General features: G+C 37.4%; 1 protein-coding gene across 6 annotated transcripts in view; it reads left to right on the top strand.

Annotated features, from left to right (window-relative positions):
* Positions 1-16,933, top strand: part of RAPGEF4 (Rap guanine nucleotide exchange factor 4) — a 155,396-nt gene that overhangs the window by 66,192 nt on the left and 72,271 nt on the right. For all 6 annotated transcript variants that reach the window (XM_071562028.1, XM_071562023.1, XM_071562022.1 and 3 more), the window contains 2 exons: positions 8,533-8,605; positions 9,672-9,736. In XM_071562028.1, coding sequence (XP_071418129.1) covers positions 8,533-8,605; positions 9,672-9,736 — 138 coding nt within the window. The remainder of the gene's footprint in view (positions 1-8,532; positions 8,606-9,671; positions 9,737-16,933) is intronic.

Consider the following 16,933-nt stretch of genomic DNA (forward strand, 5'->3'; position numbering starts at 1 on the left):
TAACATGTCTTTGGTTTGAGGAAGCCACTTGCACAGACTTCAGTCAGTAGGAAGAACCTTGAAAACTGCCCCGTCTGTGCCAATGCAGCCCCAGATAAGGCTGTTGCATTGCAGTTTGTTAGTGCAGTTTACCTAATCCTTACGTTAAGGCACAGCAGAATCACTGTCCCTAATGTTGCTTGCATTTCAGTTTGATAAAAGTCAGTCATGGCTATGCAATATGTTTTGATATCTTTGGGTAAGATGCTGTTGTACAAGAAGAGACTGTGTTTAACAGAGTGTGTTTAAAGGTCTTTTTAGGGAACTTCAAACCTGAGAACAATGAGATGCTGGACTGCACATGTGGATGTAAAGTCATGTAATGAAACACTGTGTTACAAAATAGCTGAAATATTATTGTGAACTCTATTATTGTGCATGTGAGGGACTCCAGATATGAGCAGCTTGGACACCCGAGAGATTTATGCTGACAAGGTAATTCCAGTGGTGCCATTGCACTGACTGCTGACTGAATTTGAGGCCCAAGTATTTTGGGCCCCTGTTAAGTGATACCAGTCTGATTATGAGTGATTTTCTGTCAGAACACACTCTTTTCTATCAATTGGAAGGAACAGACTGTGTTCAGTCATACTTACTGAAATATAATTATTTAGTTTGTCTTTACATTTCCCCTCTAATTTTGTATTGTATTTGTTTTGATTTCTCAGCAGTGTTCCTGAGTGAGCTGCAAAAACTGCTTTTAAAGCAGCTCACACTGTAATCAAAATAATATTTAAAAAGCATTGAAGAAAGGCTAATGTTATAAGAGAAATTTTATGTTTACTCATTTACACTTATTAAATAGCCTCATTATTGTTAGGCACAATTGAATAGAAACAATCACTTCGAGGAATTATCCATGAAAAGAAAGCCTTTGATATCAGATGAATATTGGAAGTTGATGTGTGTTTGTTTCTTTGAGAAGACAGCAGTGTTAGATTGACCCCACTGAACTAGTTAAGAGCTTTATATTGATTGTAGAAGAATTAATATTTAACGCAGACTTTCCTTCTAAATGAAAACAAATTTCTAGGCCAAATATACTTCCATGCCTAGAGGTTGTAAGTACAAAAAACAGAGTTACAGATCAACTCACCATTTTACTTCTTCTTTATCTGTTTCAAATCTTCTTATAAAAATATACATAATAGGAGGGAAGAAAATAAGTTGTTTATAACAATTAATAAAGTCACCGTTGTTCACAGTGTCATCATAAGGCCAATGTGTTATTTAAGCTGCACTTAAAACCTATTTTTAAGACTTAACTACTACAGAGACCTTGTGGTGACCTTACAGAATTTCACTACAGAGAAGTGTAACTTCAACCCACTATCAGAGCACAGCCTGAGCTGGGAGGTTTCCAAGTTTTATCTACCTCAGTGGCACACACCCAGTTTCACATCCATTTCCTCAGCTGAAGTCTATTTCATAACATTCGTGCAAAGGTATGTTGGTCATATCTATCAGGCCTTCTGTAATTTCAAGGTGGCAATCTCAGTGTGGAACAGTAACTTGGTATAGAGATTCTTGCTGACTTCTGGCTTACCAAGTACACACAATCCTTGCTTTTTGCTTGCTCTGCAGGCTAAGGTATGTGATCAGAAACAAGACACTTATGTTGCCACTGTTACAGAATTTGCCATTCTGCCAAAGGACATTGCAAACATAAATATCTTTCTTGTGTGACCTTTTGCCTCAGTTGAAGCTCTGCTCCAGAAATCTGCTAAAAATCAGTCAGACTCATGCACCATATGGAAGAAAGAGTGTAGGAGGCAGCCTGTAGCTGCCCAGGTGAGGAGCTGAACAGAGCCAGCCCCATCCTGTATTTATGAGTCTCATATTACCTGTCTTTAATCTTCCTTGTACACTGTCTTCTTGCATAGCACACCCAAACTGAGCTCACCTAAAAGTGCAGATCTTTGCTTTCCCCTCATTAAAATAGTGTATCTGGAACTAAGGTGTGACTGTCTGAGGGTCGAAGGAAGGATTTTGTAACCAGAGCTTCAGGAATATGTTCTTCCTCTTATGCATGAACATAAGATGATTCCAGACTTGGCTGGATCTAAGTCTTGTCAGTGTAAGTTTAAAGGTTGGCTGTAGTGGTAAGAAAAATCATGTTAAAATGGCATATTTTTCTTAGTAGTTCTGCTCTGTTTTTGAAACATGCCTGCTGGCTTTACTAATAAAGACGCAGATCTACAATTGCTAGTGTCAAAGAATGGTTTGAGAAGGAGTGAGTTCTGTTCTGTCACAGGCAATTCCAGCTAAGGTGTGATTTTCTGTCTCACTCCTACAAGTGGTAATGAAAGAGGAGGAAAGGAAAGCACAGCTTTATTTTATGATCTTATATTGAGCTTGAAGCATGGTTGCTGACAGTTATCATAATCTGATTTTAAAGTGAACACATTCAACAAAAATCACTGTGAAAAAGTAAATATGAAGATGTATAATTCTCTTTTTCAGCCTTCTGGAAACTTGAACTTCATGTAAAAGTCAGTTAAATTGTTATATCTTCTTCCTGTAAATATATTATCTACTGTATGTTTACATAAGTGTAGTAAAAGAAAACACATAAATCAAATGGAGTGTTTGTTCTTTTTATGTTTTCTTTGTCCTCTTTTAAGTATATGCAGTCTTTCCCACCCCTCCCAACCAAGTCCTGTCTCCACCCAAGTGCATTTCCTCAGTGCATTTCTCTAGGAGACAGAATCGGAGGGCTATGCATGATGCCATTTCTAAATTTAAATGAGATGGAGCAGAATAGGCTATGTCATTTGCCTAATCACTGCTCATGCTCTAATTTCCTTGGATTTGATTTTTTGCAGTGTAGTCTTATCTTTAGGTTTCTATCTGGTAGCCAAATCTGCTATTTGGCATGTTTTCAGAGAGCTGGGTGCATTTTTCTTCTTGACAAAGTATTGAGGGGATTCTGTGATAAAGCAAATTCTACACACAGAGCTTTTCAAGCACAATAAATTGATTTAAATGGCAATGTGACAGAAAAATATATGCCTCCAAAAAAAAGATATGGAATAAAATCTAAAATATACTTGATTAGAGCCATGCAGAAACATTCAGAAGATGACAAATAGGTAAATAAATGAGAAAGATGCAGATTCATCTGCTGTTATATAAACCGTACCTATTCTGGGATCAGGATTCATCAATTTCAGTACAGGCATTTCCTGTATTTATTTTATCTGAATATGACTAAATGGTACTTCACTTCTGCTATTTCAGGCCTTGTCTATCTCATTTTAATGACTTGATAGACTGACGTATACAAAACACTCTGTTCAGTAAGTCATGGTAAGATCTTCACATGGTTTATCTTCTATTTTTTGACAGTGCATAAAGATATGCTTTTGCTTTTGTAGCATTATATTTTCCTAATTTGCCTTTGTACTTTCCTTTAGAAATAACACAATTCCTTTCTTTTAACTACACTGTCAATGGCAGTGAATGTTTGTATTCTGCTAATGACAAAGGCAAGTATTTAGCAATAAGCAGGATACTTGATGTTCTAGAGTGAAGCACCAACTTCAAACAATGATTCCCTGTGTAGTGTTAACTAGCCATGGGTCAGGTCTTTTTTGTGATAGCCAGTTAAGTGACTTTGACCTGAAATGTATGGAAATTTCTAATTGAGCTTGCATAAAAGAAATACACTTAGTACTTTGTAAATGTACTAAGAAGACAGTATCTGAAATCAGAATTATACCAATCTTCTGTGAGTCTCAGAACATAGAATTGGGCAACAGCAAGTGTGCTGTTATCTCCTATGTAACAAATTTTGGGTAAAAACCAACTATCAATATGACAATCAGTTTGAGGGGATTTTTTGTGAAAATCTGTAAGCACATTAGGGACTTTATATTGGAAAACACAAATGGATAGCAGGCAGATGACCTGAGATTTTACCTGTCGGTTCAATAAAGAGCAATCTTTGGAGTATCAGATCTAAAGGCAAAGGTATGAGTTTTGAGACAGCAATTTCTGCTTGATGTGATGGGTGAAAAGAGGGTCCGGAGATCTTCAAGGGCTCTTTCTTTTGGAGGCCTGTTTTTTCAGGGTCTTTTTTCCTTATTGTTCTGGAGGAAAGAGAAGAAACAGTGCACCATGGAAGTGGAGTAATACTCCCAAGGGAGGTGGTTCATTGCCAAAATGGTATGGCTAGTGCAGCCAACTTAGAGGAAGAACAGAGTTGTACTGAGGGCATCAGTGATGAATTATTTATTGTCAAAAGAAAATAGAGTAGCTGGCTCACATTGTTAAGCTACAGCATATATTCCCCAAGAGAAATCATTGCAGGAGTATGAACAGCTAGTGCAGGAGTACTGCATAACTCAGGTAATAGTCAGAGTAAGAGCATCTGATAAAATAGGTTTTGAAAAATGTGTGTGGGAAGATCACCTGGATATTTGGCCTAGGACTTCTACAACTGCAATGACTTACTTTGTGTTACTCCCAAGTTTAAGTAATGCAGGCCCTGCTGAAAAGTGACACAGTGGATTGAGATTGTGAGTGGGGAAGAAAGAGAAGGAGAAAGAGAGAGATGTGTATTCAACCAAGCGCCTGTTATGGGCTACAAAACTTTCACCAATGTTATAAGACACTAATTCCTAGTTTCTGGCAACATGAAGGTTCACCTTGGCATAGGGAGACATTGGAAGCCTGACTTCCTAGTGCTAGAAATCATCACTATTTCGGTCCTTAGTACACAGCCCCTAAGAATTCTTTGCCAGCTGCAGAACTGCTGCACTTGGGGGAGTATTTCTTGTGGATCCTGTGTTCTAATCTCTGTGCCCAGGAGGTCTTCCCTTCCCTTCATTGGTCCTGAGTCTTTCCCATTAGAGTGCTGGGGTTGTGCTATGCAATGCACATGGACAACAAAGGCTCATATGTTTTTTAACATGTACCTGACTTATTTTGGAGTGTTTATATAGTAAGGATCTCTTTTTTGCTGCATTGAACAGGTACTAGCTCTTCACAACTTACAGCAGAAAAGGAGAGACTAACCACAAAGAAGTGTTTTATATACTTTACATATGCTAGCAGCATTTTTTAGGAATTAAGAGATAGGTTGTTTCAGAATGATAGTAATTGCCTTTCTAAGCATTAGCCTATAAAAATATACACAATTATGTTCACAGAGCAGACGAAAACCTATTGTAGTTGTGAAAACCTCTGAGACTAACTGCAGCTGATTGCAAATAAAGGCAGAGTAAGAGCATGTATAGAAAACCACTGAAAAGCCTGACAATGAGTGGCCTTAAAAACAATTGGTATGAAAATTCCCCCCCAGCACCTTCCTAGTAAAGCAAGCGTGTGATTCTGTTTCGTCCTTTTCTCCTATCCCCAACTGTTCCTTGTCAGCACTGTTCTTTGCTTTAGGCTATAGCAGTAGTTGAAAAGGTCAAAATGTGTTAATTCTCACCACTGCATGGGTATGAGGCAGTCAGCAACTGGAAAAAAATACTGTCTTTATTACTTGTGCTGTCAGATTAGATGCAGGAAGTGTCTGTTCTTTAAGCTGTTGCTTGATAGAGTTTATAAATTGGTAGAAGTCTGAAGACAGAGTGAATAGGTCACTGAGTGTAGTTTTTAAAACTGTTGTCATGTTGAATTTACAGAGCTTGAAGACTTCTGGTAATAAACAAGCTTATGATGATTTGATAACCATTACTGTCTTTCATAAGAAAAGCCTTTCCAGACTTCATACCACCTGTGGAATACATCCTCATAAGCACTTGGTAAATGTTTAGTCTGTTAACCATGAGGATTTAAAATCATCCTATGATGCCACCTATGAATACAATTTAAATTACTGCATTTTATTTTCATTTCCAGACATTCATTACTCCATCTGGTACTTGAGAATCTTTATGCAGTTCCTTAGGTCTTTCTTTGCACGCTTTAGGTTTCCCAGCAAACAGTGTTTCCCTGACTCCTTGACAAGTGGATTTCCCTTTATATTTAATTTGGCTGATGAGGTGACACAATTTTAGGCAGAAATTACACCTCCCATGTCAGCCTACACCCCACTGAGACACCTTCATGAAAGATCATGTGTAGGCAGTCATACCAGTCTTCTCCTCAGATACCCAGGTATAGAAGGAAGTTTCACTTATTCAGAGGTACCCTGGAGGAGTCTGAACAATTGAGCTTTCTGAGCAAAGCATGCTTTGAATTAATTCCTCTTCTGGTACTGCTGCCAGAACTCCTTCACAGGCAGCACTGCTCACAGGACTTGCTGTATCAGACTCGTGAGTAGATGTGTGCCATGGCAGGGCGGGACCTCCAAGCAGGAGATGACAGAGTTGACATCCTTGGCAGTCTGCGCTTTTGTTCCTGGTGAGCTGTGTCATCCTGAGCATGAGGTGGGATTGGATGGGATTAGATGCCCCCTCTGAAGTTGTGTATGGGATTCTGGCTTACTCTACCAATAGTTTTTTTTCTGAAGCCGAGCCCTCAAATCTTTTGGGAATTATACAGTGTGTTCTATGTTTTGTCTCTTAAGAAGAATAATCAGGAAAAATATTAGAGAATTAATCAGAAGGAAACTGCCAGCTGTGGACGTGGTATAGGAAATAAAAGAGAAAATTACTGTCTTCCTACAATTCAAGTTCCTTATAAAGGTAGTTTAAATGTGGACTAATAATTTTTCCTGGGAAAATGCTATTTTGGGAAAAATAGAGCAAACAAGTATCAGTTGAATCATGAGGAAGAAGAAAAGAAAAACACCCTATACAATTTGTTTTTATCTTGTCCCAAATGAAACATTCCAATTATCCATCTAAAAATAACATTTCAAGACCAAACTCAGTAAAAGGTTGAATAAAACATTTATCTGCTATTTGAATGAAGTGTTATTTCAACCCCTTGGGACACACTTCCATTTGTTTCCTTTGACCAACCAAAATGAGTTTTTCCCTTGGTTTAGGTGTGTGATTTACTAATTGAACGGAAAAAATAATTACTTTTCATGTTCTTCTTCTCACTGAGTTCCAGGCATAGGACTAGATAGAGAGTATAGGAAAATGATTGGGAAAGAAAATGTGAGGGTTTTATCCCCAAATGAAGTAGCATTTGTTTTGTGTGACTGACCAGGGATATAACATAGATTTGCTTCTATGAGTATTCAGCTGGATTATGGATGAGATTTAAATAATATGTTACTAAGCTTTAGGATGTAATAACTTGTCTAAAAATAGGATTGGATTATTAAGATTAATGTAATCTTTGTAGCTTTTGTTATTATTTAGAATGCAAGATATTCAGTCTTTAGTGCTAGAATTGATATTTTCATCTCCATTTCCAAGAAAAAGAAATGTTAAAAGGATAATTCAAGCATTGTTAAAATTCTGCAGACAACATTTTAGTAGTGAATACATCCAAACAACTCCATAGAGTAAAGGATAAAACTTTTAAATTAAAATTGCACTATAATGGACATTTTCTGTCCCAGTTATTATATGTGCTTCATTGAAACCTACATGAATTTCATCTGCTTGATTGTTCAGGTTCAGCTCATTACACACCCTAAGAACTGCGTGGAATGTTTTATTGACACTGAACATCAGCATCCCTGTTGCAGCACAAGCTTGTTTTCTGGCAGTTCCAAAAGGGAATTACAATTGTTTACCCTTAAGGGTGACAATAATATAGTGCGATTGGAAGCAAAAATGTGTCACTTATTCATTGAATGATTTGTATTTGATAAAAGGACAGGTTTTTTCCTTTGGTGTTATTTTTGTAGCTTATGTGAATTTCTTAAACCATAAGCAGAGCTTTGAGCCTTATTGATCATGTCTCCAGCCTTCACTGAGGAAAAATACCAGTTGCTGACATTAATTACAATTACATAGTTTACAGAAGGACAAGGGACATTATTTTTGTAGTTACAAAGTTTCGTCTGTTAATACAGTTTTTGTGTGAGGATATACATAAAATGAGGTATTTAGTTTGTGTGTTTCATAGCCTTGTAGTTTCTGAAAACCAAACTTAGTGTCTTGGAAATAAACGTTTAGAGTTTTCACACTAAATCCTGTATATTTTAAATCTGACACCCAAATTGTTGTGGTAAAGGATTCTTATGAATCCTTAGTTAACAGTCCTTCTCCATCCCTTCAATAAAGTAGCTTTCTAGCTTGAGTTCACATAACTAGTGTAATTTCAAGTGAGCTTTGAAACAGCCTTTATGGGAAATCACACAACTGAGTAAAATATTGACTTATTAGAACCCTTAAAGTCATGCCTTGGGGAAGATGAAAGAGGGAGCTGTTTTAGCACAACTTTTGATGAAACAAAGTCAGTGTGCCCCAGTCAAAAAGCAGACCCTGCAGTGTTAAGAGTGAAGACACATTTCATTGCCTCATATCACATGTGCACATGAGAAGCACAAGGCAGCAGACACAAAATTGTAAATAGCACAGTCCTTTGAGCGGCTTTATACATCTGTACTTGACTGAATGTGCCATCACTGTCTTTCAGAAATATCGACAGTATATGTCTGCACTTCTCACTCCTCCTTATGGTGTTATGGAAACTGGCTCCAACAATGACAGTAAGTATGAGAAATTAGACATCAGATGGTAGAAAAAAAGAGGAAAGGGAAGAAATGCTAAAATGAAAGTCCTCTGGTTTTACGTTGGAATGTAAACAAATTCAATTTGGTATTAGAACTATATTAGTCTTGCATGTAGCAGGAAACACTTTGGAACTTGCCTAACTGCCTTCCCAACAGTATACGAGCGTACACAGAGCTGTACAAAAATCTGCACTATAAGCCAGGCCTGTTGACTAAAGCATACTGTGTGATGTCATGTAACATTTAACTAGTTACAGGTGTTACATTAATTCCGTGGAACACAGCTATGAATCCTGCTAGGAAAATAATAGTAACAAACTGTCTCATTTTTTTTTATTTAGGATGGGCTACACTTGTGTGAGAATCTAGTTTAGTGCTTGAGTAGAGAGCTTGCAGTAAACATGCTGCTCGCTGATCCTCATTACATGGCTAAATAAGTTTGGGAATGTCTCTGCCTCATGCAAACCTGTCAAGCTGTGGAATAGTTCTGCAGACATGTATCCAAGGGCAGCCTTTGGAACTCATCACTGACGTAAATCAGGGTACTTTTATTTATTTGCCAGGGATTATTTAGATGCCAACCAGGACAGTATCTGATGGCTAGCAATTGCATCGGCAAATCTTTTGCCATATGCAACATGTTCAATATGTCATATTTGCAGGACAATAGCACAGCATAGCATAGCATAGCATAGCATAGCACAGCATAGTAATGCTAGTTAGTGCAAACTCAGTGTCACATGTGAATCCCAGAAACTAAGGCACAGATAATGTTAAATGAGAAAGTATAAATAATTCCTGTATACATGCTTCAGGTATTAAGTGGTGAGAAAAGTACTATGCTTAGGAAACTGTTTATAGTATTTACTCAAATTAGCTTTTTGTCTTTTTTTTTAATAAATCAATTTTTCTCTTTAAAAATCATAGATTAATGTGTCTGTTATCAAAGTATTAAACCCTGAAATTTCCTATTCTGTAAAAATGTCTTCACTGTTACTTAAAAATTTACAGTATTTACTTATTTTCTTTCTTCTTTTTTTAGGGATGCCAGATAAAGACAGTATGTCAAGCAGTGCTCTTTGCCAAGTTGGTAAAAACTGTAATAAGGTAAATCACACAGGGTTGTGCCTTTTTTCCTTTCTTTCTTCTTTTTTTTTCTTTTTTTTTTTTCTTTTTCTTTTTCTTTTTTTTTTTTTGCTGGAGGGAGAGGAATTCGGTTATGAAAAATGCAAAAGTGCAGCATTAAATTGAAAATAACTGAGTGCAAATGCAAAGCATGTGGTTGGTGCATTTGAGTGCAGTATACAAATTATAAGGATGCTTTAGACATTACATTGTATCATATAACTGAAGAAAGCAGCTGGTTCAGGATTATTAGCAAGTGTATTGCTGCTGAAATTTTTGTTACAGTCTGTCTTGGAAAGATGCTGAGGGTAGGGAAGAAAAGCCACACTATGACAAGACCAGTGGATAACCAGTGGATCATAAAATTCATGATTAAATCCTATTTTAAGGCTTAACTGAGTCTGAACTGATGTATAGGCATTGTTCTGGCCCTTTGCTCAGGGTGAATTTTCTCCTGTGTTCAGAGAGCAGCTTTACATCCCAGTTTCCCTTTGTAAAATAGTTCTGTGCCTTCAGCCTCACCAGATGAGGACCCACATGAAAGAACTCATGAATATTTCTACAGCTGGTTAAATAGTGGGATATAGTGTATATATAGAATAATAGTGGGAAGAAATAGTGTCAGGCATTGCTATAAAGATTGATAACTTTTAGAATTCCTACATGGCAGGAGTAACTTTTAGAATTCCTACATGGCAGGAGTAGAAAAGTTACAGGAATAAACAGATGCTTGGATGCCTTCTTTCTGGACACAGGATTTTAATTGAATGCATCCGTGTGATGTCTTTAAAAGGTTAAAGGTACTTTTGTTGCACAAAAACCATCTCTTCACAGTAGATAAAGGCAAGGAATATTTTAGTGTGTTTCCTTAATGCAAAAATAACTACTTCCACCTCTCCCTGTCTGTCTATTCTGCTTCCTCAAGGGTACTGACCTTTCTTAATTGTCGCATTAAGCCTTTATTAAATGTATACATGTAGCAGTATGCAGTTCCTTTTCCTAGAGTCTTATTCACAAATGCTATGCCACTTCCTGATGCAGCTTTGTCCTGTAGGAAGATAAACATTTTTCCATGCACTAAGTAATAATTCTTAGATACTTGAAAAGCACCTTTCATTCTGTAAACATTTTACAAAACAGTTATGGATTACACCTAAGCGCTTCTTTAATTGTGGGTGTTTCAATGGTACACTTGGAATTAAGTTGGGTCAGGAGTCTTGCCTGACTTCTCAATGCAAGCACCAGGTATGGAATCCAAACTAAAAGATGTCATGTTTTCTGAAGCAAATGAAAGTAACTGGTAGAGGTAATGAGGTGAAAACATCCATCTCCCCTAGAAGGTAATATCCCCCTGGTAATGGGAAGTGATACTCAGCTGAGAGTGGTAAACACTCTCAGGTACAACTTATTTTAGAAATGGAGTGAAATTTAGTGGCTAATACCTTTACCAATAGCTAGGCTTTTCTAGCATAACAGGACCATTCCTGCACAAAATAAACACTCGGGTAGGAGACAGAACTTGGCTGGGCAAACTGCTTGATGACTCTTACAGGAATAAGGTGCTTTGCAAACAGTATTGTCTTTCTTTGCAAGACACATTTATTGAACAGACATCCTTCTCCCTCCCATACCATACAACATTTCTGTGGAGAGAAGCTGAGTGAGTAAATACGAGACAGATGCTTGTCACCTTGTTTCATCCTGGAGGAGCTCAGACTGTCCGAAAAATGGGGCAAAAGAACCTACACAGCATAGAAATGGTTCATGAATTCTAGCTTTGTGTGTTTTCCATATGATCACAGTTCTCTTTAATTATGTTAAGTGAAAGGTGAATGCAAGAGGTAAATACCTGAGTATTTTGTTTACTGTATGCAAGCTTCATACAGTTTTAAACTGTACAGCTGTTACAATGCTTACACAAATGTTGCTCTTCATGCCCTGAAGTCAGTGTTGAACAATAAGGGAGTTACTGCAATTTCAGGGCCAAATTTCCAGAGTTGTTGCCACCTATTTGGAATTAAAAATCAGAGTACCAGGAAACTGTTTGTAGATTTGTAGTTTGCACTGTTTGTAAATTTTATATATTTTGTGTATTTTTAGGGTGATACATGACTCCCAAAATGGCTACTGCATCAGGGAAAGGCATTCATCCAGAGAAAGGGAATTATTTCCAGGACATCTTTAGACTACTTTATATCTTTAGCTTGCCAGAATGATGCCTGCTGGGCAGGCAGCAAATAGAGCCTGGAGAGGCCTGCAGACTTTCATGTAAGGTCCAGAAAAAGACTGAATGAGAAACTCTGTGAGAATCAGGGAAAGTTCCTCAAAATCTTTCATATGGTAAGAAAACATTACACTCTTAGACAGAAAGAGATAACATCCTCAGTAGTTCTGATTATGATGCATTTATTTCAAGGTATGTGTATGTTGTTTTAATTTGCTGGTGAATTTTATTGCTGTAAATAATTTGCTTCAAATGAAATTTAATATATTCCACTCTGGAAATGTGAAATCCATGTTTTTCTCTTTTAGCCTTTGATGAGTCTTTTGCAAGCACTGTAATAGTTGATTTTCCATATTTGATGATTGTTTGAGTTTCATCCTCATAGCTTAATTTTTTTCTCTTGTCACATCTATTAGTTTTTGATGAGTAACTTGAGATTTTTCTTTTAATACACGCCTTGACATTTTCTCACCATATGGGGATATTTGGTTTTCCTAGTTCATGACAATCTACAAAAAAAAAATCTATTTGGAGAAGGCAGGAAAGAGATTTTTTTTAATCAAATGTGAATAATTTGCATTCAGGGTTACATTATTGCACATCATTTAATGCAATATAGCAGTTAAATTGAGCATAAAATACTGAGAGAGAGTATATTACTGTCCTCGGTTATATTTTGGGGAATGGAAACAAAGTCAATTTAATGCTGTCTTACATAAGGGGAAATAGCACAGCTTTAGTCTTTTTAACTAGGACAGACCAATACCTGTACACTGGTCTCTCTAGCTCTTAGTTTTTGAAAATTCCCATGGGGTAGAGTTGGATATGTGAGAAGAATGTAACCGTAAAGCCAAAATGACAAAATCAATAATAATTTCAAATACATTTCAAATACATTTTTGGAAAAGATACAGAAGAGTACTTAGAATGCCTGGGAGGTCAGGTTCCAGTAGGCAAAATAGGTAGTGGATCTGGTTCCATACAGTAGCAGCAGAGCTGGTAGCAGAGTTGCATGATGCTTCCCACTACACGATCCTGTTGTTACAGTGTGGCCACTTCTGCCCTGTTTGCACTGAATTCACCATGCTGAGAGGATGCTCGTGGCTGATTGTTAAATTGACATGGGTCAAACCTCTCTGACATTGAGTTGAAGAAAATACATAGCACATATTAGACAGCTTTTCTCAGTTATACGCTAGCAATCCTACCCCTTGGACTAGCAGCTTGCCTTTTGGGGTTTATGCTGTCAGTAAGGAGTACCATTTGGACCCTCTAAAAAATAACCGTATTGTTAAGCATTGAAAAATCTCAGGTAAAACTGGCTCACCAGAGGCTCGGTACAGTTTCCCTGCAAACCTGTGCTCACAGGCTGTGGGAGTGGCATGTGCAGAATCCCAACTGTTTGGGTTTGGTCTTGGGCTGTTTGGGCTTTCCTGTGTCAGTGCTAAACCATGTGGGCTTTCTCTCAACGACTTCTTTTAGTTGCTAGAGCAACATTTTGACTATTATGAAGCTGGACACTGACTGAAAACCAGAGTTGTTTCCCCTGTGCTTTTACACCCTCTGCTGGTACCCAAGCAGGAACTGAGTTAAGAAATAGCCTATTTGCTCTGGAGACTGTGAAATACTGGGTAGCTTAAAGAACAGGGCATTGCAGGAAGGAGTTGGAGAGACAGAGTAATGAAGGTGGGTAAAAAGAGAGGACAGACCCATTGAGAGCACAAGTCTCCATTCTCCTAGGGATGGTGCTACCAACGCATGTCTTAAACTCCTTTGCAAACTGTAGATGCCTAAGAGAGCATAGGAATGATCCACAGAAGGAAGAGAAGTCTATGATTTATAAGTTACTTATTTCACGTAGTAGATAGTAACAAAATTCTAACCCTGCTAATGATCCAAGCTGAAGTTTCATATTCTTTTCAATAATGGAATCTCCATATTGCAGTTTGCTAAAAGAAGCCCCACATCCTCAAGAAGCTACACAAAAAATTTTTTGCTTGAAAGGAAGGCTGAATAATTAAGTGCTCACAGAGTATTTGAAGATTGGAGGCTGACTGAGCAGTGTTAATGCAGTTCTCCTAAACGTGTTTGTTATGGTACAGACTTTGATTACCTGCTCATATATATTTTTCTGTGACACACTTAATGAAAACAACATCTCACCTCAAAAAGCATGCTATCTTTATTTTCCTACAACTTAACCTTTTTGTAGGTTTAAAACCTACATAAATCTGTGCCTTCTTCATTGAAAGCAGGAAAGTGCTCCTACATCTCCTCTGTACTGATGAAACCATACTGAAAACAGAAGATACAAGCAGATTAAGTTGTGCAAATTCATACAGTAATTCTTGTTATTCGGTGAAGATTATGTATTTTTTTCTGAAATCTCTCATGCTTTATTTCCATTTTGTTCCCTGTATTGTCTTCAGATTTTTATTGTGATAAAGAGTTGCAGGAGCTCCCCCTTGTGCACAAAGTAATACTTGAAAAATGCATGGGTTGAATTTGTGAAGCTTAGAAGCTGGAATGTCCCCTCTGTGTTTTTCATGTAATGTCTCCAAATCCTGTAGACTGCAAGTAGAAGAAGTTTTAAGGTATTTTGTATACCAAAGCTCCTATAGGATGTGCTGCCCTATTTATCACCTTTTAATCCATCTTCTTCCCTGGCCAATTTGATGTGGTAAAATATAGATTGCTTTTGTCTACTGAGTTTTCAATAGACTTGGCTTAGGAGCCATGTTCATTTTTAAATAATTTGGGCAATTGTGAAAACATAATTTGCCTTTTCGTCAACTCTAAATGCATTTAAAGCAATTATATGGAAAAGATTTTTCACTGAACAGAGAAGGACTTAATCAAGAGTTAATCCTCAAAATATTGCAATTTCAATATTGCCAGGAAAATGAATATTCACTTATTTCAATTTTCAAGCACTTAAGTATAGCTCTGGGCATTTGAAAATACAGTGTTTGTAAAGATGACCTTGCAATTCACTAGGTGCAGCCATGAGGAGCTCACACATGACACTGGTAATAATCATGTTCATTTACCATATTATCGTTTTACTTCTGATTTTTCTATATTTAAATTTACTTTTCCTGGATACCAAAAAAAAAGCTTATCTTTTAACATATTCAGTGTATTGTCAAAAGTGGAATTTGATAGAGCATTAGCAGAATTCTAAGGGAAATGTTTCACATGCTCATGAAATTGTGAGCCAAAAAAAGTAGCATAGAGAACAGGAAAGCAGGCAGTGCAATGGCAAGGTGTTTGAAAGTTGTAGCATCTCCAACATACACATGAAAACTGCATTAAAAGATAACTGGTTTTCTGTGTGAATTGTTTATGTAACTGCCCAGTGACACATGTGCATTAATTCCTATTCTCTTTTGGGCTTTATGCCAGAGTCAGTTCTCCTACACATTGTTCACATAGGGTTAAATAGTAATGTCATTTTCTGTTTTTGAAGTGATTGCATCAAAGCACTATGTGCAACTATTTCTGAATAATGTCTTCGTGCACTCATAACTGTACCAATTACTTCAGGGGGCTGCTCTGATATGTTGGCACCAATTTCACATATGTGAAAGTAATTTTCTTAGAGGTCTGTTTGAGTTCTTCATTTTGCTCTAAGTTAAAGTGCTCAGGGTTCAATCATTATCACAGCCTGTAATAATTTGGTTAGTGCAGAGACTGTGCATATAGTCCCTAGCAATGAGTCACATGATGACAGCATATGGCATAGGAGATAACAAAGACAGGAGTGTGAGATGTGTAGGAGTCTGTGAAAAATACATTTTTCATGTGTTAGTAAGGAACTTCATCATGAAAAATGTGAAGGTCTTTATATGTCATCAGACCTCTTCGATGTAAAGAAAATTATTAGGAAGTCTGCTGGCTTATGTAAGTAGACTTTGTGTAAACTAAATTGTTGCAGAACCACCAGGGAAGGTTTGGGTACATCGCTATCTGCAGTTCCAGCCATATGGAGATGAGACACAGCTGTAGGCTCCCCTTTCAAATGCCAGTGTGAATAGCAATACTTCAAAGAAAAGCTTGCAACACCCATCTTCTGTTGTACATTTCAGCTACCTGATAATCTGTGAAATATCTGTGATCCATGATTTCGTTGTGTACCCTGAATTCTGGAGACCCTAATGGCAGTTTCTACTGGAAACAGTTTCTTCTGCTGTATCTTATCACAGGATTGAGCAGACCAATACAGAACTAGCCAGAGTAGCTCCAATATGAAGCCTGCTGGCCTTTTTCAGAGTAGCAGAGTAATCAAGTACTCACCCCTCTGACTAACCTTGTCCTCACAGAAGGGTTACGGAGGTGGTCGGGGCAGCATGGGGAAGGCACTTTGGCTAAAGAGACATTTTCCCTTTCAAACTCATCATGACTAGCTGAATGACTGTTTAGATAAATTAAATAATGGAAAAAATAACAAAAATTCCTAGAAAACACTAACATTTGTAAAATACTCAATATTGTGAATTAGGTGTGGGATCTTCCTTCTACAGGAGCATCACTCTCAGTTCCACTACTCTGAGGACACAGCCTGCTCCTTACCTGCCAGTGCTGGCAAGGGCAGTCTGATAATATATATTGTGGAGTCACATTTGATGACTCCTGCTCCTTGGCTGTAGTTTCTGTGTGATTCTGTCTCAACCCACCAAAAACGTGCACATATGCTTCATTTATCTCGTGCAGTTGAAAGGCAGAAAGAACGGGTAATTATACTGGGAAAAAGATAGTCCTTTTCAAGGTTCACGTCTTCAGGCAAGTCAAGCGTATACAAGTAACACATTTGGCACTTATACTTGAAAAAGCAAAAGGAATTTTGTTGAATCTTGTAATTATTTTCTCAAGTTTGGCAGAAAAAGTGGATCAGAGATCTTAAAATCAGGTTCTTCCTAGTCACTCATATCATCTCTCACAGCATTTTGACTGCA

The sequence above is a fragment of the Pithys albifrons genome, chromosome 8, assembly GCF_047495875.1.
Source record: "Pithys albifrons albifrons isolate INPA30051 chromosome 8, PitAlb_v1, whole genome shotgun sequence".
In the NCBI taxonomy this organism is placed as follows: Eukaryota; Metazoa; Chordata; class Aves; order Passeriformes; family Thamnophilidae; genus Pithys; species Pithys albifrons.